Source organism: Narcine bancroftii, chromosome 13 (genome assembly GCF_036971445.1).
Source record: "Narcine bancroftii isolate sNarBan1 chromosome 13, sNarBan1.hap1, whole genome shotgun sequence".
Taxonomy (NCBI): domain Eukaryota; kingdom Metazoa; phylum Chordata; class Chondrichthyes; order Torpediniformes; family Narcinidae; genus Narcine; species Narcine bancroftii.
In genome coordinates, this window is record NC_091481.1 from 67,820,308 (window position 1) to 67,847,291 (window position 26,984).

The 26,984-nt window shown below is 44.7% G+C and overlaps 1 protein-coding gene across 7 annotated transcripts in view; it reads left to right on the forward strand.

Moving 5' to 3' along the window:
* Nucleotides 1-18,454: 18,454 nt before the first annotated feature.
* Nucleotides 18,455-26,984, forward strand: part of LOC138748514 (glycogen [starch] synthase, muscle-like) — a 38,865-nt gene continuing 30,335 nt past the window's right edge. The window contains exons 1-4 of one of the 7 annotated variants that reach the window (XM_069908847.1): nt 18,455-18,550; nt 19,594-19,725; nt 21,647-21,828; nt 25,356-25,547. In XM_069908847.1, coding sequence (XP_069764948.1) covers nt 19,608-19,725; nt 21,647-21,828; nt 25,356-25,547 — 492 coding nt within the window. In that variant the 5' untranslated portion in view covers nt 18,455-18,550; nt 19,594-19,607. Of the gene's footprint in view, nt 18,654-18,728; nt 18,824-19,593; nt 19,726-21,646; nt 21,829-25,355; nt 25,548-26,984 lie in introns of those variants that run through there. The other 6 variants (XM_069908849.1, XM_069908846.1, XM_069908852.1 and 3 more) reach the window with 6 other exon arrangements.

The window sequence follows — 26,984 nt, forward strand, 5'->3', positions numbered from 1 at the left end:
CTTATCATTTTATGGGGTGGAGGACCGAGGCAAGCCCTCTCTGTTATGTTCCATGTATGGTTCCCAAATTTGTTCAAATAATGTCTTCGTCCGCGAAGCCAAGCCAAAGAAGAAGATGTAATATTATACTAAGTCAATTTGAAATGAATGTATGGAGATACTATAAATAAATTTTGGAAAAAAAAATAATGTGACTTTATTTTTTAAATTATATGTTATTTTTTCCAATGGAATACATTTATTCATTTCCATGTACCATTGCTGTATTCTCAGGCTCTCTTCCATTTTCGAAGTTGACATTATACAGCTAAGGCTATCACAATAACTCTTTTTTGCGCTTTATCCAATTTGAGGCCTAATTCGTTACTTAGAAGAAAGATCTCTGGATTTTTTGGTATGTTATTTTTTGTGATTTTATTTAATATCTGATTTAGATCTTCCCAAAACATTTTTACTTTCTCACATGGCCAAATTGCATGTGCTATTGTTCCCGTTTCCTTCTTACAGCGAAAACATCTATCTGATAATGTTGGATCCCATTCTTTTAACTTTAGAGGCGTGATATATAACCTGTGTAACCAATTATACTGTATCATGCATAACCTTGTGTTTATTATATTCTTCATAGTTCCAGAACATAACTTTCCCCATGTCTCATTTTTTATCTTTATGTTTAAATCCTTTTCCCACTTTTGTTTAGGTTTATAGCTTATTTCATCATTTTCCTTATTTTACAACTTAATGTACATGTTCATTATAAATCTTTTAATTATCATTGTGTCTGTAATCACATATTCAAAGCTGCTTCCTTCTGATAATCTCAGACTGTTTCCCAATTTATCCAATTGTCTTGTTGAGGGAGAGCTGGAGCGGATGTGATGGGGAATGTTTTCGGTGGTGGGTCTGGAATCCCCTACCTGAAGTGGAGGCAGTTACACAACTCTTCAGCATCTGGGCTGAAATGCTCAGGCTAGGGTTGCCCATCTAATGGGCTTGGTATGGGTGAGGGCACTAGATGAAGTGTCTGTTCTGTTGTATTAATGCAAATGAAGCTCCTTTTGCAGATGACCCCCTCCCTTTCTTCATCTAGCCTTCGGACACTGGGTTGGAATCTGCTGACATAAGGACATGTGAGCAGGAGTCGGCCATCCGGCCCATCGACCCTACTCCGCCAATCAATGAGATCATGGCTGATCTGATGACTGGCTTATCTCCACCGACCTGGCCTTTTCCCCATACCCCTTAATCCCCCACTATCAAACCTGGTCTTGAACATATTCACTGAGTTCATTCCACTGCTTCAATGGGCAGCAAATTCCACAGATTCACCACCCTCTGGGAAAAGCAGTTCCTCCTCATCTCCGTCCTAAATCTACTCCCCTGGATCTTGAGGCGAAGTTCCATAGTTCTGGTCTCCCCCACCAAAGGGAACAATTTACCTACTGTCGGACTCTGGCTTTACCTTACTCTTAATTTAGTCTATGTGTAGTCTGAGTCCAGCGTGTTCTTTGAATGAAGTGATAGGAGAAGGTATTCGGTTCAACAGTCAATTTATTACACAGCACAAGAATAAAACTTAACAGAGCTCTGGGTCACTCATTAGTTCATAGGTCACCTGCACAGTGAGCTAATCCCCAAGACTGACCCCTATTGTCCAGTTGGTTCAGTTTATATAGGTCAACCTTATCATACAGAACAAAAGTTGGCTTCCTTTACTAGATTTCATTATCATACAGAACAAAAGTTGTCTTCCTTTGCTAGATCTTTTTGCATAAGGGTTATCACAAGTCATCTCCTGTTTTGCAGATATCTGGGGTGTAGCACTCCCATCTTAATCCTCCAGGCCAGACTATCCTGTTGTGTTGATCAGAAATTAATTCATCCCCAGATATTTCTAATCACCATTCTGTTCTTGTCCGGCCAATTTCTGCTGTTCTCTTTAACACCTCCTCCTGCCTTAATCTTCCTCCTAGACTGGTTTTCCATTCCCTTTGTTTCTTGCAGGCCATTCTTTGTTCTGATCTGGCCTGTGTCTCCTGTGCTACTCACCACCTCCTTTAGTTTGAGCATTCCTCCTAAATCGTTTTATGCATTTCCTCTCCCTGTATTTTGGAGCAGACAATTTTTCTCAGCCAACTTTGCTCCATGCTGTGATTGCCACTTAATCACATTCCTTTTTCCCTGAACCATGCAGTAAATATACACTTATTAATTAATCATTTATTTCATACTGTTTTAACCCCTAGATTCCAACAGTCCCCCTTTTGGTCTCATGAAAATGAGACCAACCACCAGTTAACTTATTCGGCCGAGACCTCTGGAGTTATTGCCAGGATCGGCATCTCCGACCCCTTGTTAAACTTAACCTTACAAACTTGGCCATTATGAACACACTTCAGTCCAGTGGGGGCCCCAACACAGTGTTCAGGAACGTCAGTCCAATCCGCAAAGTACTGTTTCGGTTCGTTATGGGCCTCCCAGGCTGACCACAAACACTTTGTACAGTTGTTTCCTTCTCCAGATGCTTCAAGGGCTAGGAACAACATCACCCATAGTCCCCACATAGTGTCCATCACAGCTCCCTTCATTGTTTTGATGCCAATAAATCGATTATGCCGTCAACCACTGATACACAGTCACCGTAGTCCAATAGTCTCTTTAAAAAGGGACGTTAAGTGTTCTTAGTCCGTGGTTGCTTCACAGGTTCTCAGTCACCTCCGTTCGAATCTGTTCCAGTGTCCGTGTCGGTGGGTCCGTTGCTGCACACTGACTCCAATGATACCACGTCTCGCCTTTTCCTTGTAGTCGAACCGCGTGGGACGTCCTCTCCACCACTCTGTAGGGTCCTGTCCACCTGGGCTCCGACCACTTTCTTTTGATGACCTTTAGCAGAACCCACTCCGCGACTGAAGGTATCGGTGTTTCCCCTTCTCTGTTGGGACTTGTGACCTGTTGTGAAAAATCTGACACCAGAGCCGTTAGTTTTTCATAATAAAGCTTGCATCCCATTGAACTTACCTCATTCTTCGTAGTCTGAATTCCGGCTCCCGGTCCTGGAAACTGGTGCCCTGTTTGTAGTTCATATGGAGTAAATCCTGTCACAGAACTTACCGAACTCCTTATTGACATTAATGCCAGGGGCAACGCATCCACCCAATTTAGTTTGGTCCGTGCCTGTACTTTCCCGATCTTACTTTTTATTGTTTGGTTCATCCTCTCCACTTTCCCTTGGGATTGCGGATGGTACACCGTTCCAAAGGCATGTTTCAATCCCAACATTGCTTCTACCTCCTGTAGATCATTATTCTTAAAATGACTTCCATTATCAGACCTAATTTTTCTAGGAAATCCGTGTCTCGGAATATACTGGTTGATCAGGAATTTACATACCGTCCTTGCATCTTCTCTTTTGGCAGGGATTGCCTCCGGCCACCCTGTGAACACATCTACTGCTACTAAGAGGTATCGATAGCCACTTACCCTCTCAATCATGTTTGAATAATCAAGTACGATTTCCTGCCCTGGTAACTTAGGTAGCGGGAACTGACCTTCATGTGGCTTTACAGTCGCCTTTACATTGAAAGCTATACATACCTCACACTCTCTAATATGGTTCTCCACCATCGCCGGCAGGAAGGGGTGCCACCAATGTATCAAGTACCTTATCATCTGCTTCTTTGCACAGTGTGTTAGCCCATGCGCCTCCTCGAGGAGGGGTTTCATGAGTCCAGATAGTAAAACTGGCCTCCCGTCTATTGATCTCCATAGTCCTTGATCCTTGGTTTCCCCCCCTTCCTCCCATACCATCCTTTCCTGTGCTGATGCCTTTGCTTGTTCCTGTATTATTACTTCTACCCTACACGGTGGTAATAAGTCATGTGCTGTTCTGTCTGCCTGTATCATAATAAACTGAGGGCCGTATCCTGCTGCCCTTTTAGCGGCCATGTCCACTTCCTGATTTCCCCGAGCCACCATCGTATCTGTTCTATCATGTCCTTTACATTTAAGAACTGCTAATGCCCTTGGTTTCAGGAGGGCCTCAGCCAGTTTCCTAACATCCTTCTCGTGTTTAATTGGGGTCCTTGCTGCTGTTAAAAACCCACTTCTAATCCATTGACTAAGTTCGACCTGTATTGTCCCTACCACATATGCCGAGTCTGTATATATATTGACCTCCTTCCCTTCTGCCCATTCTAATGCTGCTATCATTCCCTGTAGTTCTGCGAGTTGTGCTGACTCCTTTCCTCTCACTGTCCCTGTAATGATTTCTTCAAATCCTCCTGTAGTTTTTCGTACCACCACATAGGCAGCTTTCAATCCATCTGTGGGGTGTCTGTAACAACACCCATCTGTAAACAAGGTTTCATCTGGTTCTCTTAAGGGTGTAGCCTGTAAGTCAGGTCTTATTTTAATATCCTTCACTACCCTCTTCTCACAACAGTGTGGTTCTCCCTCTCCCATATTGTCTGCCATGTTAATGCCTTCATGGGTAAATGTAAAATTTGGAGCATTCAGGATCTTTTCTAGTCTCGTCTGCCTTAGTGAAGTCATTGTAAATGCTGTCGAGCTCACAAATGCTACAATGCTATGTGTTGTTAATACCGTCAGGCCATGTCCCATTACTATGTGTGCCACCTTTTGTAAAATCTTTGCTACTCCCGCTGCATGTCTCGTACATGGTGGGTGTCTGTCTTCCGTCGGGTCTAGTGTGATACTCACATACATGAGCACACATCTTCCACCCCCTTTTTTCTGAAAAAGAACACCATCAATTATGTGTGCTTTTTCAGAAACATCCAAAAAGAAAGGTAGTTTATAATTTGGAATCGCCAAATCTATAGCTGTTGTAAGAGCTTGCTTCAATAGAATAAAACTCATCTCAGCCTGTGCAGTCCAATCAAAGGTAGCTCCCAGATTCCTCATCCCCTGCTCATTCACCAAAGTTCGCAGTGGATGTGTCAACTCACCATACGATGGGATAAACTGCCTACTATAACCTGACAAACCCAAAAACGAAAGCATCTCCTTTACTGTCTTTGGTTTTGGATGATGTAGTATCGCTGTTCGATGTGCAGGGGAAATCCCTGTGCCTTTCGCTGAGACCATTCTCCCTAAAAAGGTGACCACCTGCCTGCAGCATTGCAGTTTTGAGCGAGAGACTTTAAAGCCTGCCTTGAACAGCTGCACTAGCAGGAGACAGGTGGCCTCCAAACAGGAAGTATGATCAGGTGCTGCTAATAGGACGTCATCTACATACTGGATCAGAACTACCCCACCTGGCAGTGCTAGCCCCCCCAGCTGTTCTTTCAACACCTGATTGAAAATCCCTGGAGATAAAATAAAGCCCTGCGGAAGCCTAGTATACCGCAACTTTCTACCTCTATATGTGAACGAAAACACATCTCTTAATGGTTCTGCCAGCGGCAAGCAAAAGAAAGCATTCGCTAAATCTATGCAAGAGAACCACTTGTGGTTGGGGGTTAAAGCAGTCATGGCAGTATATGGGTTTGGTACTGGAACTGTGGGTGTTCTCACAATACCATTGATGTGCCTTAAGTCATGGGCCATCCGATATTTGCCCGTGTCTTGTTTAGGAACAGGTAAAATGGGTGTATTCCAACTAGAACGCGAATGTTCCAACACCCCTGAATACATAAGGCCATCAATGGTCTCTGCCAAACCTTCCTCAGCTTCAGGTTTGTGGGGATACTGCATCTGCCAAATAGGGGTGTAATCTGACAGTTCGAAGGTTATGGGATCAACCTGCTGACAAAAACCCACATCTGCTGATCCCACTGACCATAGGTTCTCAGGGAGAGAATCTAGCATAGGGGCCGAGTCGGGGTGATCCATCTTCTCTCTACCATGAAAGCATTCAATCTGTCTATGCTCAAGGAGGACTCGATCATATGTCGGAGACAAAATTCTGTATGCCTGACCAGATGAGGAGAACTGCACTGTCGGTATTTGGGTGTCAGACCAGTCACTAAGGGACATCAAGTTCCGACACATCGGTCCCAAATCTTTTGCCTGGTGAGTAGTGCCAATTGCAAGGGTGACATGAGGAATGGCCTCACCTGCCATCTCATACCATTCCAGCTGTTCAGATGTCAGTGCCACCGTAACGGCCACTCCTTCCTTTCCTACCACTATGTAGTCCGAATTAATTTCCCATAGCATGCCCTCTACCTCTTCATAAAAGGCATGCTGAAACATTTCATCCCCATCCCTATCGTAAAAGAGGGTCATATGGGGAGGGTCCGAGGGAGGGGTATACGGGTGTAACGTCTGGATCCACGGCTTCCATTGATTATAAAGCTTTAGCAGCCCTCCCTTCTGTGGGTCCTCTGGTTGCAACAACCCCCAGTAAATGTCAGTCCATTGTCCCTCAGACGCGGATCCTCCAGCTGCCGCCAACAACATCTGAGAACTGGAATGCAGTGTAGTTAATGAACAGTTCATAGAATATCCATTTGGAAAGGTGACCTCTATTCCGCTGGGTCCACAAAGGATCGATGCTCCGCACTTGACCAACAGGTCTCTGCCCAAGAGATTGGTAGGGCACCTGGCTGACAAAATGTATTGATGTGTAAAAGTCTGTCCCGCCACAGAAGTGACTAGTGGTGTAGAAAACAGCAGATTTTCTGGTGTACCCGAGAACCCTATTAGCTGGACGCAAGAGGATGATGTTTTATCTTGAAATTCAGTGCCAGTGAGTGTTGAAAATCTGGCTCCCGTATCCACTAAAAAGGATACTTCCATGTCCATTACTTTAATCTGCAGGAAAGGGTCTGCCAACCTAGCCTGCTCATGGGTGCTCGGGCTCCGTCACTGTGGGCAATATTGCTCCTCCTCTGTCAGCAAAGGGAATTGTCTCTTCGGAGCTAGAGCCGCATAGGGTGCCTGATGTACTGGGGGTGGCACTGACGATCTCTGGGGCTGGACCCAATGCTCATTTTGTGGTGGTCCATATCCCCTTCCCCCAGTGTCCCGAGGATCCCAAGCTAGGGGGCAGTCTCTCTTCCAGTGTCCTGGCTGACCGCATACAAAACATACGGCTGGTTGCATTCGTGGAGCACCCTGACCTCTCCCTCTTACTCGGAATCCCCCCATTGGACCTCCCGTTCTGCCCACATAGGTGGGACCCGGTGCCCAATATGGGGCCGGGTGCCAACTCATATTATTCCCTTGTGGTGGCTGCGGTGGCTGCTGAATCATCTGGTTCGCACCCTTTGAGGAATTCTTTTTTGTCTCATTTGCCTTTTTCCTAGCCTCTTCCAATTGAAGCTTAAGGAGTTGCACTTGTGTAGACTCCATGATTTGTTTGTCCTCCTTTTGCTTAGCCCTGTAACGTTTCATGTGATGGGTCAAATGTTTTTCCCATTGCTCACTCGAGCAGCCAGGAATATCAGGGTTATTCTCTAACGCCTCCCTAACTACAGCTGGCAGTCCGCTCGTTACTGCAGCCCTAAAGAGTGTAGTCTGCAAGGGATCTGTGGCTGGGTGTACTCCTGCTTTATCCGTCCAACTCTCCGTACACTGACTCAAAAAGGTCAAGATCTCCTCATCCTCTGACTCCTTTTGTCTATTGTGAGGAGTGGGGGTCGAGTGATCCTCTGACATTCCTACCGAGAAGGCATTCTCAAGTGTCTGTTCTTGCTCTCTCTCATTTGTTTTTTCCAGTCGCATACTAGTTTCCCTCACTTTACATACATCATTCTGTATTTCCTTCGTTAACTCCTTCATTTCCTCCACCCTTTCCTGCATAACTCTCTTAAGTCTCTCCTTCGCCTCCTGGAGTTCGTGACCTGCTAATTCAGTGACATTCACTATTCCCTCATTTATCTGCATCACTGGTATCTGGGGAATAGGATAAGGTGGTGGCAATGTCTCTGGTAACTTTGGATATAACAGGGCTGACGGCTTCACCTCCCCCGTATTCTCCTTAGTGTTATGGGATCCCTTTTTAATATCCTGTTGAAGGTTCGCTTCCACAGCCATGCAAGCCAATGTCATAATGTGTAAATCTGCCCTTCTCTGTTCCTTCACTTCTCTCTGTTGTTTAAACCTTCTTCTATTCCATATAGATCCTTGTCCTTTTGCCTCATGTTCCTGTACCTCCTTGGCTGCTTCCCTCTCTGCTTCTCCTAAGTACAGTACCAGCCGGATTTTTTCAAACCCTCGTGGTACCTTCCCCTGACTCTGCAGCTCTTTCCATATCTGTTCGTACTGTGCCATAGCCTGTACCTCCTCTCCCTTCGGTACTCCTCCCAGTAATTGATTCCTTGTTTTTTCCCACTGTCGGTTTACAGATGGGGGAACCCCTCTGTCTCCCCCGAGCTCTTGCCCTACATCCCTATTTACTCCTTCCATCTCCGTTCTGATCTTTAACCCTTTAGACTTCGTACTTCACTGGGTCTCTCCCCTGGTAGGATTTTGACACCCTGCAATTTACTTCGTCCCTTCCCACGTTATTATGAACACCAGCGGCACACTGTACACAATCCTTAAACAAATACTTATTATAAACTATTATGATACACTACACGATTCCTAAACAGATACTTATCCACTATAGAAACAAATAACTATAAAACAATGCACCTTATACAGATACTGATTATACACTACTATGGTATACGATCCTTAATCAAATACTTATCACACACTATAGAAACAAATAACTATCACAATGCACCTTATACAGATACTGATTATACACTACTATGGTACACGATCCATAATCAAATACTTATTACACACTATAGAAGCAAATAACCATCACCATACACCTTATTCTAATTGGCCAAGGGTCTAAACCTATCTCTCGAGATCGCTACGAGGGGACTCCAACCCTGTTCTACTAGGAGGACTCCAACCCCCTTTCTACTAGGAGGACTCCAACCCCGTTCTACTAGGAGGACTCCAACCCCCTTCTACTACAGGGGACTCCAACCCTGTTCTACTAGGAGGACTCCAACCCCCTTCTACTACAGGGGACTCCAACCCCGTTCTACTAGGGGGACTCCAACCCCCTTTTGTTTTATTCTTTGGCTTTAACGAGGGCTTTTGCAGAGTAGTGACAACACACAATTTATCTTTGCCAATAGCAGAACTTTGTTAAAACAGGCGTCTGCTTACCTCCCTTTGTAGGATGGTCACTTGTTGTTATCACCACACCACAATCGACCGATGTTTCGTATCTTTTTCTTCCGTCACTTCTCCATCTTCATCACGTCGGGGTCACCAAATTGTCGGACTCTGGCTTTACCTTACTCTTAATTTAGTCTATGTGTAGTCTGAGTCCAGCGTGTTCTTTGAATGAAGTGATAGGAGAAGGTATTCGGTTCAACAGTCAATTTATTACACAGCACAAGAATAAAACTTAACAGAGCTCTGGGTCACTCATTAGTTCATAGGTCACCTGCACAGTGAGCTACTCCCCAAGACTGACCCCTATTGTCCAGTTGGTTCAGTTTATATAGGTCAACCTTATCATACAGAACAAAAGTTGGCTTCCTTTGCTAGATTTCATTATCATACAGAACAAAAGTTGTCTTCCTTTGCTAGATCTTTTTGCATAAGGGTTATCACAAGTCATCTCCTGTTTTGCAGATATCTGGGGTGTAGCACTCCCATCTTAATCCTCCAGGCCAGACTATCCTGTTGTTAGGAATTAAAGTACCTTTAAAGAAATTGCTCGAGACAAAAATTGAGAACAAAGAACATTTATTACTACAACAATGCAAAGTTGGGTGCTTCCCCTTACCCTGGGAATACACACACATACTGGGGCTCACCCAACTTTTATACAGTCAATTTCAGTATCAGAATGCCCTCCCCCTTACATTCTTCTGCCCCCTGGATGGGTTTGGCATAGGTAATTCTTCCTGCCTACGTGCAGTTTCAGTACACTTGGAGGACCAGGGGGGTATCCTGTCGGTGTCCCTTCATGTCATTGTCCTTATTCACACCTTCCTGATTCTCTGGGCTACAGTCTCTTGATATGCAGAGTTGACTCATTCTATCTAGGGTTGGCTAATTTCATATGTATAAATCTGTGTATGGTTAGCTAATTAGAAATGTATGACTTGGTACTTCTGTCCAGGGCTAGGAGACCCTTATCTGATCCAGACTACCTCAACTTCCTACATTCTATTGTACCTTACCATTCCTTATCTTAGTCCTATGGTCTTGTCACAAAGGATAGAAGATTCTTATGTTAATCGTGCTGACTCTGCTTTCCTGCATCCTAAGCCCCAAACTTATCCTGTTTGAACTGGTTTCAGCCATTTTACTGATGAACTTTAGTTTCTTCCATGTTCATAATTTTAGATCAATTTTCCCATCTCTCACAATCCTCACTTTTCTTTTAGATCAGTAATACTGATCTTTCACCATGATCAGTGTTACTGATCTTTGGTTACTAGTGTCAGTGTGACTGATCCCCCCCCCCCCCCTCTCCTCACTTTTCTTTTAGATCAGTAACACTGATCTTTCAAGTGTAAGGTGTAGTTTTACCCAGCTGGTCAATAACCGAATTGTAATGTCTGTGTAAAGTCTTTAGGTAGGGGAGCACCATGAAGGTCAGGGGAGTGAGTCCAGCTGCTTATTAGGGTTTGGAGTATCAGGCTCCAGTTCTCAGTAAAGAGTCTAGTCCATCCCATACGTTGAAATATTGAAGCAGTGTCTTTGAAGCACACGACCTTTGTAAGTGTTGTCCCGACGAAGTCTGTGAGAGGCGCTGCCTTCAGCAGCGAACAAGTAGCAGTCTATGAGAAGCGCTGCCTTCAGCAGCGAACGAGTAGCAGTCTATGAGAAGCGCTGCCTTCAGCAGCGAACGAGTAGCAGTCTATGAGAAGCGCTGCCTTCAGCAGCGAACGAGTAGCAGTAGTCAGGCGGTTCCGTTTGATTGTGGCTCGTATCTGATGTCCTCTTCAGCCCCGAACCCTAGGGCCACCGATCTCCGAAGGCTGTTTGGAGCCTGATATTAAAGTGTCAAGCAGCTCACGTTGTTGGAAACTGGTGCTCCCTTTCATGGGGTGATGAAAAGTGACCAAGCAGGGGGGGGATTGTTTCTTGTGATTTAACTGTGTGTTGCAGCTTGTCTGCTAACATTAGCATATGTATCATTGAACTTGTGAGTTGCAGCCTGTCTGTGTATATTAGCATATGTATTAACTCTCTCTCTCTGTTACATGTACAATCCTGACTACCATTCTGTCTGTCTTTGTCCCACCATGTCCTTTGTGCTATCGCTTCAAAACTCCTGTCTTTAATACCTGTGTAGGCTATGATACAAATTAGATGTACTCCACTAAAGCTGTTTAATTCCCCTGGTCCGTATTGGGATCCCTTATATCCCATTATGACTATACATTAAATCTATGCCCTGTCTACATTCTAAAGGAGCTGAATTGTAACCTCTGCTGCCCCTATTCCAGGGGGGCTTAAAACATTAACGAACAATATTCCAAAGAAATTAGTAAACAACAATGAAGAATACATGTAAGCTCATTAAAATACAATAAGAACTTAATAAAACACAAAAAATGTAAAGCTTATTGAAAACTGCAATAAAATGCAAGAACTGAATAAAACCACAATAAATGTAAAGCTCATTGAAAACTGCAATAAAATGCAAGAAGAACTGAATAAAACCACAATAAATGTAAAGCTCATTGAAAACAGCAATCAAATGCAAGAAGAACTGAATAAAACCACAATAAATGTAAAGCTCATTGAAAACAGCAATAAAATACACAAAACTGAATAAACCACGATAAATGTAAAGCTCATTGAAAACAGCAATAAAATACACAAAACTGAATAAACCATTAAAAAAACGAATAAAATTGTAACATTATGGCACTTTGTCATTAATTCTTTGAATGTGGGTCCAGCCTTTCTCTCTTGTTCTTACTGCGGTGTCTGTAATTAAAAGTACACAGAAGGGACCATCCCAGGCAGGTTTTAGTTGATCCTCTTGCCATGCTTTTACATATAACCAATCACTAGATTTTAATAAAATGAATAACAATCTGACTTTCCTTTGTGTTAGTGTAAAAATTGTAAAATGAAACACAAACCATATTTGCATGGGTTTTGAATATGTTAGACCTTATTAAAATGCAGTTGGAGCTGCTTGTCTGTATGGGGCACAACCCTCCAATTTGTTAGAGTGAGTACATAACAGACATTGCAGCACAAGAGCCCCTGCAAGAGAACTTGAAACATATTCAACCTTTAGTTCTGCCTTAAGTAAAATGCCTTGTGCCACAGCTCACAGGAGCTGGCCTTATTTAAAACAGTCTGTAAAACAGGCACCAAAAAAAAGTTAAAAGATGTTCTTCTGAGGATTGCACACACAATAATTTAAGTACAGGCTAGTTTCTATTATATTCCACTTAAAAGTTCTGCTGCATGAATCCTGGAGCTTGTGGAGTCATTATTGAATCAAGAAATATTGGTACCATGCCAATCTCATTCTAACATGCCAATTTCTCCAGTCCTTAAGTCAAGATGTACTGAATAGCATCTGGTACAAGATCTGTGAGTTCTTAATGATATTATTATTCTTATGCACCCAATTGTTCTGAACAATGCCACCAATTTAAATCATATTCCACCTATTGCAGTACTCACACACCACCATAGACCAGTTCGCAGGTTTATTTCTCCATTAAGCTGAATCCAGTTGCGCAGGATTTACCTCCGTGATTATTTACAATGTAACTTCCGCACTACCGGATTTAAATATAAACCTGATGAATGGGGGAAAGTTATCATGAATTAAATAACAGCGGCAATACAGAGAAATTGTGCTGAGGCATTAATATCACTCCAGAGGAAAATGCACCAGAGAAATGAATGATTAAACTTATAGGAATCCCCATAGGAATCCCCAGAGGTATCTTTATTCTCCAGAGGTGGGTGATCTTTAAACTCACGGACCTTGACTGCTGAATGTGTAGAAGAAATGTATTAAATGTGTTGATAGGGCTCCATACCTCTAACTGCAAGACAAGAGCCTGAAGCCTCAATTTCAAGTGCCACAGTGCACTTAAAGGGACATGCACACTCCCCCTTCAACTGGCTGATCCAGCCACTTTACACATCAGATCCTTTCTTTATCTCACATACACTTAAAGTTAAGATGTATAGAACTCACCCTATTTGCGCAAACATTTCTCCCTGCAAATGTTATAACATCACTCAACTCTCAGGTACTCCCTGTGCAAAATCACTTTTAAATACAATTTATTTCATAAATTGGAATTAACTGGTAGTTAAATTCGCTAATTCTACAGTATTGAAAAACGATCATTTATGACATTTAATTTTTAGCATGAATTTTAATCAATATTGGTCAGTGACTGAAGTGGGAAGTCGTGATTTATGAAATTATCTCTGGTCTCTACTCTCCCACTCCCTGCACTTCTCCCAACATTCAGGAGCTGGCACACAGTCCCTGCCTTTTTTTTTCATGTTACTCATCTACTATTCCTTTAACTGCTTGCATCAAAATGTTAGCCTTTGCTTTCTGCTTATCCTCAGATGTCTGGACAAATGCTTTTTGTGTGATCTGTAGAAGCTGGGTTATTCCCTGCTCATGCCAATTTTCTGTCTTTTGTAATTTTCTCTTAATGTCTGGGGCTGAGTTGGTAACAAAACCTGTTAGTACCAATTGTTCCCCTGCTGGGGATTCTATGTCGAGACCCCCATATTGTATATATATATGGTCCCAAAAATTGGTCTAACTGTTCGGCACATCCCTGGGGATCTTCTATCAGGGAGGTCAGTTCTTTCTTAAAGTTACACACTTCAGTACTGGTCAGGGGCACATTTACGAAACCGAGACCCTCTCTCATGGGAACTTCCCGCAGTGGTCTCATCCAATTGGTTTCTGGCTTATTAGGTCTGGGTTCCTGCTCCCTGGGAAATGAATCAAAGGGTTCTGCCTTCTTCCTGAAGAGTCTCACGCTGTTCTGAATTAAAGTTACCTCTCTCTCCTGCCAACAGAGGTGGTAATCGAGTGCTTTGTGAGCAAGTTATCATACCACTCCTGCTCTCTTCTCTCTTCTCTAGTGGTGGGGGAGGTGGGGAAGGTGCAGAAGGGTAGGTCATAGGAGGGGAAGGAAAGATAGGAGCCGGCATAGGAGGAACATAGGGTGGAGGGAGGGAATGTAACACATCCCAACCCTGTGGTTCAGGGACAAGAGGTTCCTCCTCTCTCTTATCTCTGGATTCTTTCTCATTCAAAACCAGCTGTTCAATGGATCCCTTGAGCCAGCAGGCTGCATATTCCCTGCTCTCAACATTGTCTTTCTGGTTTTGATAGAGCCATAAGTTCAAAGCTTCACACATCCATTCATCCTCGGATCCGAATTTTGGCCAGTACACGGAGCTCCCTTTAACCGGGTATCCCACCCATTCATTACAACAATATCTGACCGTCGTCAGTTTGTCTTTACCGCGGGTCTTTCCTGTGCCCCACTCAGATAACATCATCCCAAGCGGGCTGTACGTAGCTATCTGGTGGTCACGTCCTGTGTCAGGACTCTCATCTCTACTGCCCGCTAGTCTGTCTTTACCGCGGGTCTTTCCTGTGCCCCACTCAGATAACATCATCCCAAGCGGGCTGTACGTAGCTATCTGGTGGTCACGTCCTGTGTCAGGACTCTCATCTCTACTGCCCGCTATTCCCATACTTAGGAACAAGTAAAATACTCTTACCGAGTTCTGGCAGTACTGCTCTAGCGCGCGTCCTTCCGCCGTTTGTTCTCAATGCCTCTTCTCGGATATCACTCGCTTCTTCCACTGACCAGCCACCCGTCGCCCGTGAGTCCAGCTGAATCAGCCGGGGTGCACCTACTCTCGTCGTCGGGGTACTCTGTCAGTGGAGGGAGTGTGATCCCGGACGAGCCCCCATTTGTTAGGAATTAAAGTACCTTTAAAGAAATTGCTCGAGACAAAAATTGAGAACAAAGAACATTTATTACTACAACAATGCAAAGTTGGGTGCTTCCCCTTACCCTGGGAATACACACACATACTGGGGCTCACCCAACTTTTATACAGTCAATTTCAGTATCAGAATGCCCTCCCCCTTACATTCTTCTGCCCCCTGGATGGGTTTGGCATAGGTAATTCTTCCTGCCTACGTGCAGTTTCAGTACACTTGGAGGACCAGGGGGGTATCCTGTCGGTGTCCCTTCATGTCATTGTCCTTATTCACACCTTCCTGATTCTCTGGGCTACAGTCTCTTGATATGCAGAGTTGACTCATTCTATCTAGGGTTGGCTAATTTCATATGTATAAATCTGTGTATGGTTAGCTAATTAGAAATGTATGACTTGGTACTTCTGTCCAGGGCTAGGAGACCCTTATCTGATCCAGACTACCTCAACTTCCTACATTCTATTGTACCTTACCATTCCTTATCTTAGTCCTATGGTCTTGTCACAAAGGATAGAAGATTCTTATGTTAATCGTGCTGACTCTGCTTTCCTGCATCCTAAGCCCCAAACTTATCCTGTTTGAACTGGTTTCAGCCATTTTACTGATGAACTTTAGTTTCTTCCATGTTCATAATTTTAGATCAATTTTCCCATCTCTCACACTGTTGTGTTGATCAGAAATTAATTCATCCCCAGATATTTCTAATCACCATTCTGTTCTTGTCCGGCCAATTTCTGCTGTTCTCTTTAACACCTCCTCCTGCCTTAATCTTCCTCCTAGACTGGTTTTCCATTCCCTTTGTTTCTTGCAGGCCATTCTTTGTTCTGATCTGGCCTGTGTCTCCTGTGCTACTCACCACCTCCTTTAGTTTGAGCATTCCTCCTAAATCGTTTTATGCATTTCCTCTCCCTGTATTTTGGAGCAATTTTGCTCAGCCAACTTTACTCCATGCTGTGATTGCCACTTAATCACATTCCTTTTTCCCTGAACCATGCAGTAAATATACACTTATTAATTAATCATTTATTTCATACTGTTTTAACCCCTAGATTCCAACACTACCTCTATCTTAACTATGCATTTCATAATTTTATGTTTCTATAAGGTCCCCTCTCATTTGTCTAAATTCCAGCGAGTACAGTCCCAGATGACTCAATCTCTCCTCATAGCTGACCCCTTCATCTCTGGAATCAATCCTCCGCACTGCCTCCAAAGCCAGTCCAACCTTCCTAAAGTAAGGAGGCCCAGAACTGCCTGCAGTGCTCCAAATGTGGCCTCACCAGTCCCTTGTACACCTGTAGTACAACCTCCCTGCTCCTAAGTTCAATTCTCCAGCAATGAAGGCCGGGTGTAACATGTTTGAACAACTGCCTTTCTCCACTTGATTGATGGAATTGTTGCCACAGTAACAGCACCCTGAAGGTGAATGCGAGGGGGATGGTAGAATGTTGTCAACTTCCTGGATTTTGACAATTTCTAGACTGGAAAGTTTTTTACATGACAACAGGATGAGCAAACTCCTCTGTCTGAAAGCACTAGCTTCCATGTGTCAGACCCTTTCATATGCCATTGAGCTGAGACCCTCGCCAGTAGATTTGTACTCTGAACTCCTCCTGCAATGGTGTGCACCCTCCTGGGGTGGGTGTTGGCCGGGGATCCTCTGCATGGATGTGTAGTGAAATTGGCAGCAGGCCTGATGCACTGGCTGGGATACAAGCTTGGAAAATTCAAATGGATTCAGCTCATGCTACTGTCAGTGAAGATAATTGACCCATATAATTGGCCATAGTGACCACCTTGACAGCTCTCCCAAGGACAGAGTTTCAATCTTCCCTCTGATTGGTGGCCCCAGACTGATTGAAAGCAGCTATTTGCTCATGGTGATTTACACAAAATTGCTGAAGAAACTCAACAAGTCATGCAGCGTTCTATATGTAGCAGAGATAAAGATACAGAACCAAAGTTTTCAAGGTATGAGCAAAAAGAAGAAAGGTTCCTGAATAAAATAGGGAGAGGAGCACAGGACTATAGGCAAGAGGTCATAGGTGGATATGGATGAGAGGGCATCAGAGAAAAAAGCCGGAAAGTGATATGGTTGTAAAGAGAGCATTTGGTATATTGGCCTTCATAAATCAAAGTGTTGAATACAGGAGTTGGGATGTTATGGTAAAGATGTATAAGACATTGGTGAGGTCAAATTTGGAGTATTGTGTGCAGTTTTGGTCATTGAACTACAGGAAAGATATCAATAAGAGAGAAAGAGTACAGAGATTTACTAGGATGTTGCCCAGACTTCAGGAACTGAGTTACAGGGAAAGCTTAAACAGGTTAGGACTTTATTCCCTGGAGTGTAGGAGAATGAGGGGAGATTTGATAGAGGTATTTAAAATTATGAGGGATATAAAACCATAGAACATTACAGCAAAGAAAACAGGCCATTCAGCCCCTCTAGTCCATGCCAACCATCATCTCCCTAGTCCCGCTGACCTGCCCCATTCCATACCCTCCAGGGCTCTCCTGTCCATGTACCTATCCAAATTATTCTTAAAACACACGATCGAACCCGTATTTACCACATCAGATGGCAGCTCATTCAGCACTGAGTGAAGAACTTTCCCCCTAAACCTTTCCCCTTTCATCTTAAAACTATGACCTCTTGTATTTATCTCCCCTAATCTAAGTGGAAAAAGCCTACTAACATCCACTCTGTCTAATCTTGTAAACCCCTATCAAATATAAATGTAAAAAGGCTTTTCCCACTGAGGTTAGATAATATACAAACCAGGGGACATAGTTTAAGGGCAAAAGGGGCATATTAGGGGAAAACTTCTTAACACAGAGTGGTGGGTGTGCATTGGTCAGTATCTCCCATCTCTGCTGCCTTCTGAAAGGTGGACCAAGTTTGCATCTGTACGTTCAATATGACAAAGTCTCGCTTGATTCAGTTTACCATCAGATTTCTGAATGGACAATGAACCACAGACACTGCCTGACTTTCTCTTCTTTTGCTCTGTTTTTAAAACTTTAATTTGCAGCAATATTTACGCCTTTAATGCTGCTGCAAAACAACGAATATTGTTCTATGTCCACGACAATGAATTCTGATTCAGACCTCTTGTGGATGTCAAGATGCTGATCCGCTGCCTGAAGGTGATGGGGTTCTTTGTGGATTGAGGAGTCTGGCCATGATAGGCAGGCAGCCATCCTTGGCAGTGGCTTTGGGGGCGGGACTAATGGCAGTAGCCACGCCCCTCATGATATGGACGGGGCTAGTAGCCAAAGACACGCTATTTGGTTGTGTGAGCAGGGCCAAAGGCCAAAGTTACATCCCCTTGAAGGCATTTCTCTGCCTGACGCACCTCCCCCCAAACAGCAGACACTGGCTCCATTGGCATTATGAGGTCAACTGATGGACATGATCATCAGCCAATTATAAAGGGTGGGGAAGAGCGTGATGCATGCATCTTATTTGATTGTGGAGGTGCAGGGCGCCGTTGATTGGCTGATAATGTTGGTCTGTTCATTGTCACCAGAGTTGGAGCAACTCCTTGATCTGCCTTGTCCTGGGTTAGGACCGGTCTCCTCCAGGTCAGAGAAACCAGCCAGGACCCGTCTACCCAAGACTGCAGACACCAGCCAGGACCCGTCTCCCCCCAGACCACAGACATCAGGCAGGACCCGTCTCCCCCAGGTCAGAGACACCAGCCAGGACCCGTCTCCCCCAGGTCAGAGACACCAGCCAGGACCCGTCTCCCCCAGGTCAGAGACACCAGCCAGAACCCGTCTCCCCCAGGTCAGAGACACCAGCCAGGACCCGTCTCCCCCAGGTCAGAGACACCAGCCAGGACCCGTCTCCCCCAGGTCAGAGACATCAGCCAGGACCTGTCTCCCCCCAGGTCAGAGACATCAGCCAGGACCCGTCTCCCCTAGGTCAGAGACACCAGCCAGGACCCGTCACCCCCCAGGTCAGAGACACCAGCCAGGACCCGTCTCCTCCCAGGTCAGAGACACCAGCCAGGACCCATCTCCCCCAGGTCAGAGACACCAGCCAGGACCCATCTCCCCCAGACCACCGACACCAGCCAGGACCCGTCTCCCCCAGACCACCGACACCAGCCAGAACTCGTCTCCCCCAGACCACCGACACCAGCCAGGACCCGTCTCCCCCAGACCACCGACACCAGCCAGGACCCGTCTCCCCCAGACCACCGACACCAGCCAGGACCCGTCTCCCCCAGACCAGAGTGAAACACGAAAGTCTGCAGATGCTGTGTTTGTAGTAAAAATTGATGTTTTCATTATTGACATTTTGGGCCTGAGTCCTTCATCAAAGAATTCTACCTTGAATAAGGGCTCAAGCCCAAAACATCGGTAATATATCTTTACCTCCTATGGATGCTGTGAGACTGGCAGAGTTCCTCCAGCATTTCTGTGTTTTCACCCAGGTCAGAGACAACACCAGCCAGGACCTGTCTACCCCTGGTTGCAGGCCATTTTCCAGGAGTTGGTGTCTCCCCAAGACTGTCTCAGCCTGGGTGGCTCACAGAGGAGTTTTGGGTTTGAATTGGGTGAGGACATCACCTGGACCCCAGGTGTCAGTCCCACTCTGCTCACTTGCATCTTGATTGCAGTTCCCACTGGATCTATGACGTCACTGCTGGACAAACTACTGACCAGCACCTCCGATCAAATAGACAGCTCCCAGATTCTGCTCGAAGGAGATGTAATACTGGTCGAAGTCGCTTGGGAAGTGGCCAATAAAGGTGAGGACCCATTTGTGAGATCCAGTGGGTTTTATCTCTCCATTCCCAGGGAAAGTCATGCCTCTGGCTCTGCCTTGTGTGGCATGAGTTTGTACTCCCAGGACCAAACTAATTTTTGTTTTGAAACATTGCTCCCCCACTGCCTGTGTTCTGACAATGAGTTTCCATGCCTTCCGCTGTTTCACACACTGAGGTACAATGATAGTCGTACGGAACAAATATAGGACTTCTGTCACATTATGTCACCCCTGCTCCCCATCAGCACAATCCCATGTTAGGTCAGTATCCTTGAACATCATGCCCATCTCTTTAACATAGTGGTTATATCTGAATCCTGCACCTTTTCTAGGCACTTCCACACATCAACCATTGACTGTGTGTTTATATTAAAAAAATCCTTTCAAATCCCCTCTAACTCCTTCCTTCTATCCGTGCCACCTTGCGAGTTGTGAAAAGGAAAATATCCGGACTCTCTGCCCTATCTCTTCCTCTTATAATTTTGTATACTTCCTACCGCCAGCCCTTGGCAACCTTCCACCTAGTGATAATAAGATCAACCTATCCAATCCTTCTCAGTCGTTAAAATCCTCTGATCCAGTCAACATCCTGCATTCTCTTTAATTCTCATGTGGTCACCAGAACTGCACACAGCACTCCAAGTGTAGCTTCACCATTGCTTTGTAAATTTACAGCTTAAATTCCAAACCTTCATGTTCTATAGAATGTGTTCTAAGAGATCGAATAGTCATGGACTGTTAGGCATAGTCAACATGGCTTTGTTCATGGTAGGTCGTGTTTAACCAATCTTGTAGAATGTTTTGGGCAAGTTGATAAAGGCAAGGTTGTAGATATTGTCTATATGGACTTTAGTAAGGTCTTTGACAAGATTCAGCATGGAAGATTGGTCAGGAAGGTTTAGTCGCTTGGTATCCAAGATGAAGGTAGTAAATTGGATTAGACATTGGCTTTGTGGAAGAAGCCAGAGAGTGATAGGAGATTATTGCCTATCTAACTGGACACCTGTGACTAGTGGTGTGCTGGGACTATTGTTGTTTGTCATCTATATCAATGATCTGAATGAAAATGTGGTAATTTGAATTGTAGATGACACTAAGATTGGAGGTGTTGTGGGCAGCGAGGAAGGTTTTTAAAGCTTGCAGAGGGATCTGGACCGGCTGGAAAAATGGGTGGCAAAATAGCAGATGGAATTTAATCCAGACAAGTGTGAGGTGTTGCACTTTGGGAGGACAAGCCAAGGTAAGACAGACACAATAAACTGTAGGGCACTAGGGAGTACAGTAGAACAGAGGGATCTGGTACTATAGATAGATATTTCCATGAAAGTCATGGAAAAGTTGTATAAGACCAAATTTGCAAATTTGCAATATCGTGTGCAGTTCTGGTCACCTAACTACAGGAAAGAAATCAAGAAGACTGAAAGAATGCAGAAAAGATTTACTAGGAATTTGGTGGGACTTGAGGAACTAAGTTGCAGGTTGGGACTTTATCCCCTAAAGCATAGAAGATTGAGGGGAGATTTGATGAGATGTATAAAATCACAAAGGGTTCTTTGTAGTAAACTCTCTCTCTCTTGACATTCATCCCACTCCGTCATGTCTAAAACAACTGTCTGAAGAAACGTTAAACTACTGACCTATCTCCCTCTCCTGGATTGTATTCTCTAACAGAGGCAGGGGCCTTCATACTGAGCAACACAGAACAGTCGGTTGCATGCTCTCTGTATTGTGTACGTGTGTTCACCGTGGTCCGGAGAAGCATTGTATTGTCGGGTTATACATGTACAAATCAGGGAAATTGAACAATTTCTAAAGACCCATCAGCTACTAGTGCGTGGTTACAGTGTCGTTAGCTACCACTGGGTCTGTTGTGGACATTGCCTAACTGCCCTCCCTCCCACTAGTTGGAGGGATCTACACTGTTATTCAAACAAAGGCGAAGATCACAACAGACGAATGGCATGAGAATTATGTGATGATGGGGCCATACTTTGAGCACAATGTCAGGACACAGGTGGAGCTGGTGGAGCCTCAGAACCCTGCAATCAGACGCACCATTGAGTCGATGAATTCCAAGGGCTGCAAGGTAACTACATTGGTGGGGGTGGGGGGGGGTTGTGGGGAGGTCTGGAATCCACAGCAGATTTGAGCCATGAAACACTGCTTCCATTTGAATTTCTGCCGGTTACCCAAATGAACTAAAGCCTCTGTCGTCTTAACAGCACATTTTTGAAATCACTTTTTTTTACAGTATCTACACATTCCCAGCAAGGCCAGCATTTGTTGCCCTTGAGGAAGTGATGATGAGTTTACAGCAGTCTTTGCAACCATACAGCACAGAAACAGGCCCCTTGGCCCATCTAGTCCGTGCCAAACCTGCACCCGGACCATATCCCTCCATACCCCTCCCATACACGTACTATCAGATCTTCTCTTAAATGTCAAAATTGAACTTGCATCTACCATCTCCGCTGGCAGCTTGATTCACACCTCACCACCCTCACGGTGAAGAAGATACTCTTAATGTTTCCTTTAAACCAATGTCCTCTTGTTCTTGTCTCACCCAATCTCAGTGGAAAAAGTCTTCATAATTTTCTATACCTCAATCAAATCTCTTCTCATTCTCCGACACCCCAGGGAATAAAGTCCAAAACAATTCAGACTTTCTGTGTAACTCAGTTCCTCAAGTCCCAACCACATCCTTGTAAATAATCTCTGCACTCTTTCAATTTATCGATATCTTTCCTGTAGTTAGGTGTCCAAAACAGCAAACAATAATCTAAATTTGGCCTCGCCAATGTCTTATACAACTTAACCATAACATTCTAACTCCTGTATTCAATACTTTGATTTATGAAGGCCAATGTGTCAAAATCTTTTCGACCCTTTCTAGCACTTTCAGGGAAATGCATATCTGTGTTCCTAGATCCCTCTATTCTACTGCACTCCTCAGTGCCCTACTATTTACAATGTATGTCAGAGTTCCAAGATTGAACACCAGTGATGTTAAAGGAATTGTGAGAGAGTGCTTGATAAATGGGCCCCAGCACTCCTCAGAGCCCTACTATTTACAATGTATGTCAGAGTTCCAAGATTGAACACCAGTGATGTTAAAGGAATTGTGAGAGAGTGCTTGATAAATGGGCCCCGGAGATGGTCACGTTCGCATTGTGGTGAACCCTTCTGCTGAGTGGTGAGGTTGTGGAATTGGAAGTACCAGCCCAGGTTCCAATACCGTCCTAGTCCTGCTACTTTCTGACACAGATGAAACATTTTCTGAAGAGTTGGAAAAGGAACTCAAGTTCAAGTTTATTATCATTTGACACTACATATAAAACCAGATAAACAACGTTTCTCCGGACTATGGCACACACAATGCACAGCACACCATAATCAGATAAAAATATATATAAAATAAGTGTGTTTAAATATTTTGGAATAATTTATCTATTTCATTTATAAGAGACACAAGGATCATCAATCTTGCAGCCTGCAGGAAGAAGCAATTTCCCAGCCTGACAGCCCTGATTTTGATGCTCCTGTACCTCCTTCCTGATGTTAGGATGTGTAATGGATGGAATGGTCCTATTTAAGCAACACTCCTGGAGATCATTGTAAATAGAGGAAAGAGAGACCCCAGTGATCTTCTCGGGTGCTTCGATGATCCTCCATATTGACAGCTCCTGTCTCACACAGCCAGACTGGAGACGCTCTCAATTGTGCTCAATGTTGTCAAGATGGGGGCTGAGGCACTTCCTATAGAAGGAAGGCCATTGAGGAAGCAGTAAACATGTTTGGGGTGAGGACTTCACCCCGAGGAGCAGTCCTGGGGCTTCCGACAACCGTGACCAGTTTCCATGGCACTGGATCTGAATCCAACTCTTGGTGCTGAATCACTTCAGTCTGACCTGGCCTCCATGATGCCACTTCCAGCCATTTTCTCCTCACCTCTACGGTTTGGCTCTGCTTCCCTCTGAGACCACAGTTGTGATGAGTGTGGGAGCCCTGAGGTCAGAGTTGTTCTGAGGATGTGATGTGGACAGAGATGAAGACCATGCAGATGATCTGAGGGAGACTGGGTAGTATTTGGCCAGTTTGCATCTTGTCCTGTGCTTTGTGAAGTCCTGGGCTGCCACTGGGCTGAAGCCACTTTTCCAGACACGTCGTTCACTATAGAATCATTCGATCTTCAGTAATGCAGATGGGATGTTCTCCAATCTCACACCCCACCCTCAGCCATTTCTAACCGTCTCCTGATTTGCTGCCTTCCACAATAGGGGGCCGCAGAGAGCCCACCTCTTTACCACTCTTCTGGCCCTCCCGCTATTGACATGCATTTTATTGGAACATGGGCCATTCGACCCATCGAGTCTGTTCTGCATTTGAATCATGGCTGATGTATTCTTCTTCTCAACCCTGTTCTCCCCACAAACACTAACTAATGAAGAATCTATCAACCTTTGCTTTAAATTTCCCCAATGTCTTGGCCTTCACAGTCATCTGTGGTAATGAGTTCCACAGATTCACTCCATAAAAGTTAATTTAATCTTTCTCCAACCTCCAACGTGATGCAGCAAATCTGAAATTATCTTTGTATTCAACTTGATGTTGTCCATCATAATCCCCAATTTTTTTTCAGGAAGCAAACATTTGTTAAAAAATTCTCATCCTGTGTGTTTGGTATTTTGATGAGATCCCCCAAATCTTTCTAAACTGTAGTGAGAACAGTCCCAGGGCCTTCAGACATTAACCCTCTTCTCCCCGAGATCATTCTCATAAACCTCCTCTGGAACCTCTCCAATGGCAGCCCAAATCTGCTCACAATATCCAAATATGGTCTGACCAATGCCTTCCAAAGCCTCAGTGTTACATATCCTAGTCCTCAAAGTGAATGCTAACTTAGCATTCCTTAATTCTGACTCAACCCGCAAGTTAACTTTAAAGGAATTCTGCACTACCGCTCCCAAGACCCTTTGGACCTTCACTTTCTGAATTCTCTCCACCCCCCCCCTCCCCGGCCCCACCCTTCATTTAGACAATAGTCTATTTCTTTATTCCTTCTACCAAATTGCATGGCCATACACTTCTCTACACTGTATTCCATCTGCCACTTCTTTATCCTTTCTCCCAACCTGTCCAAGTCCATCTGCAGACTCCCCAACACTACCTACCCCTCCACCGATCTTCGTTTTGTCCACAAACGTAGCCACAAAGCCACTAAATCCGTCATCAAAACATTTACGTATAACGTGAAGTGCAGCGGACCCAACTCAGATCCTTGTGGAACCCCGCTAATCACCGGCAACCAACCAGAGAAGGCCCCTCTTTATTCCCACTCTTCGCCTACATCACAGTAACAGGCCAATTCGGCCGTACGAGTCTGTTCCACCCAAATTACACCCCATTAAGCAACACCCTAGTATGTTTTTGAAGGGTGGGAGGAAACCAGAGCCCCCAGAGAAAACTCACGCAGACACTGGGAGAACTGAATGTTCAACTCCTTACGGACAGCGTAGGATTTGTCCGTAAGTCCCAATCGCTGGTGCTGTAAAGGTATGGTGCTAACCACTACACCTGTGCCAGTCAGCCAATCTTCTATCCACTCTGGTGCAGGTCTACTTTGGGAGGTGGCTGATTGAGGGCAATCCCTGCATCATCCTGTTCGATGTTGGCTTTTCATCTTGGAACTTAGACCGCTGGAAAGCAGAGCTGTGGGAGTGCTGCTCTATCGGAGTCCCCTGGAATGACCGGGAAGCCAACGATGCCATTCTCTTCGGTTTCCTCATCGCTTGGTTCCTTGGAGAGGTTGGTGAACTCTTGGTTGGTTTGTCTTCCCCGAGCATGGGGCACTGCACCTTGGCTGGGATCGGGGTGTCAGTAAGGACGAGGTGAGGCACAAACCAGGAGCACAGCAGATGGAGCAGCATGTGTAGAGTGGAAGGGCAGATTTATTACCAGGACAATGGAGTGGGGGTGGGGAAGGCTAGGAGGTAGTAGAGGTAGAGATAGAGGGGGTAGGGGCAAGGTGGGGATGGAGAAGGGGAAGATGGGGTGAGGAGGAAGGGAAAGGTGCTCTGGACATTATTTATCCTGAACCAGAGTGAAATATAGCTGGTGCTAAGGTATGTTATTGTGGACTTTCTGACCTTCTGATGGTAAACAATGATCAATGTCACCCATCAGCTGGGGTTGATTGGCTGTTGTGGGTATGTTTTTTTTTGCACAGAGTAGTAGGTGCCTGGAACGGGCTGCCAGGGGTAGTCTTTTTAACGATGTAGAAGCCAATTCCAGCCATTGAAATCTGTGCTGTCCAATTACACCCAATTATTCTATGTCAGTGGTTTTCAAACCTTTTCTTTTCACTCACATTCCACCTGAATTATTCCCTATGCCATTGGTGCTCTGTGATGAGTAAGGTATTGCTTAAGGTAGGATGTGAGTGGGAAGGGAAGGTTGAGAATCACTGCTCTAGACCCGAATGTTACTGAAATATTTTGCTTGAGAAAAATTGTCATTGGCCCATTTCCTTTGGAGTTCTGAAACCGTGCACATAACGAGTCAATGAGGGAACGATTAAAACAGCACCTACATCATAGGGAATATTTTAAAGTGGTATGTGAATGGAAAGAAAAAAGTTAGTCTACGTTTTGGAGGGTGGGAGGAAAGCAGAGCAGCTGGAGAAAACCCACACAGGTCATGGGGAGAACGTGCAAACTCCTTACATGAAGCCCAGGAGAAGTGGTGTAGTGTGGAAGCAGATAAATTCATGTTTTAAAGGGCTTCTGGATAGATGCATGGAGATGGAGGGATACCTGTCGAGTGCAGGGTGGAGAGATTTAGTTCAATTTGTTCAGCACAGACTCTAAGAGCTGAAGGCTCTGTTCCTGCGGAGTACTGATACAATCCAAAAGCCAAAGTCCCACCAAGGCATCAGGCATAAATTCAGATTTCAAATTTCAGATTCAGGTTTCCGATTTATTATCAGAGTACATCACATACAACCCTGAAATTCTTTTTCCTGCGGGCGAGGCAGAATTACCACTTATTGGTCATGCAAAAAAAACTGTAGGCAAGGTGCACATGTAAACAAATGACTGTGCAATACAAAGAGGAAAAAAATAACAATGCAAAAGAGTCCCTGATTGAGTTTGTTGTTGAGGAGTCTGATGGTGGAGGGGGTGCAGCTGTTCCTGAACCTTGTGGTGTGAGTCTTGTGGCACCTGTACCTCTTTCCTGATGGCA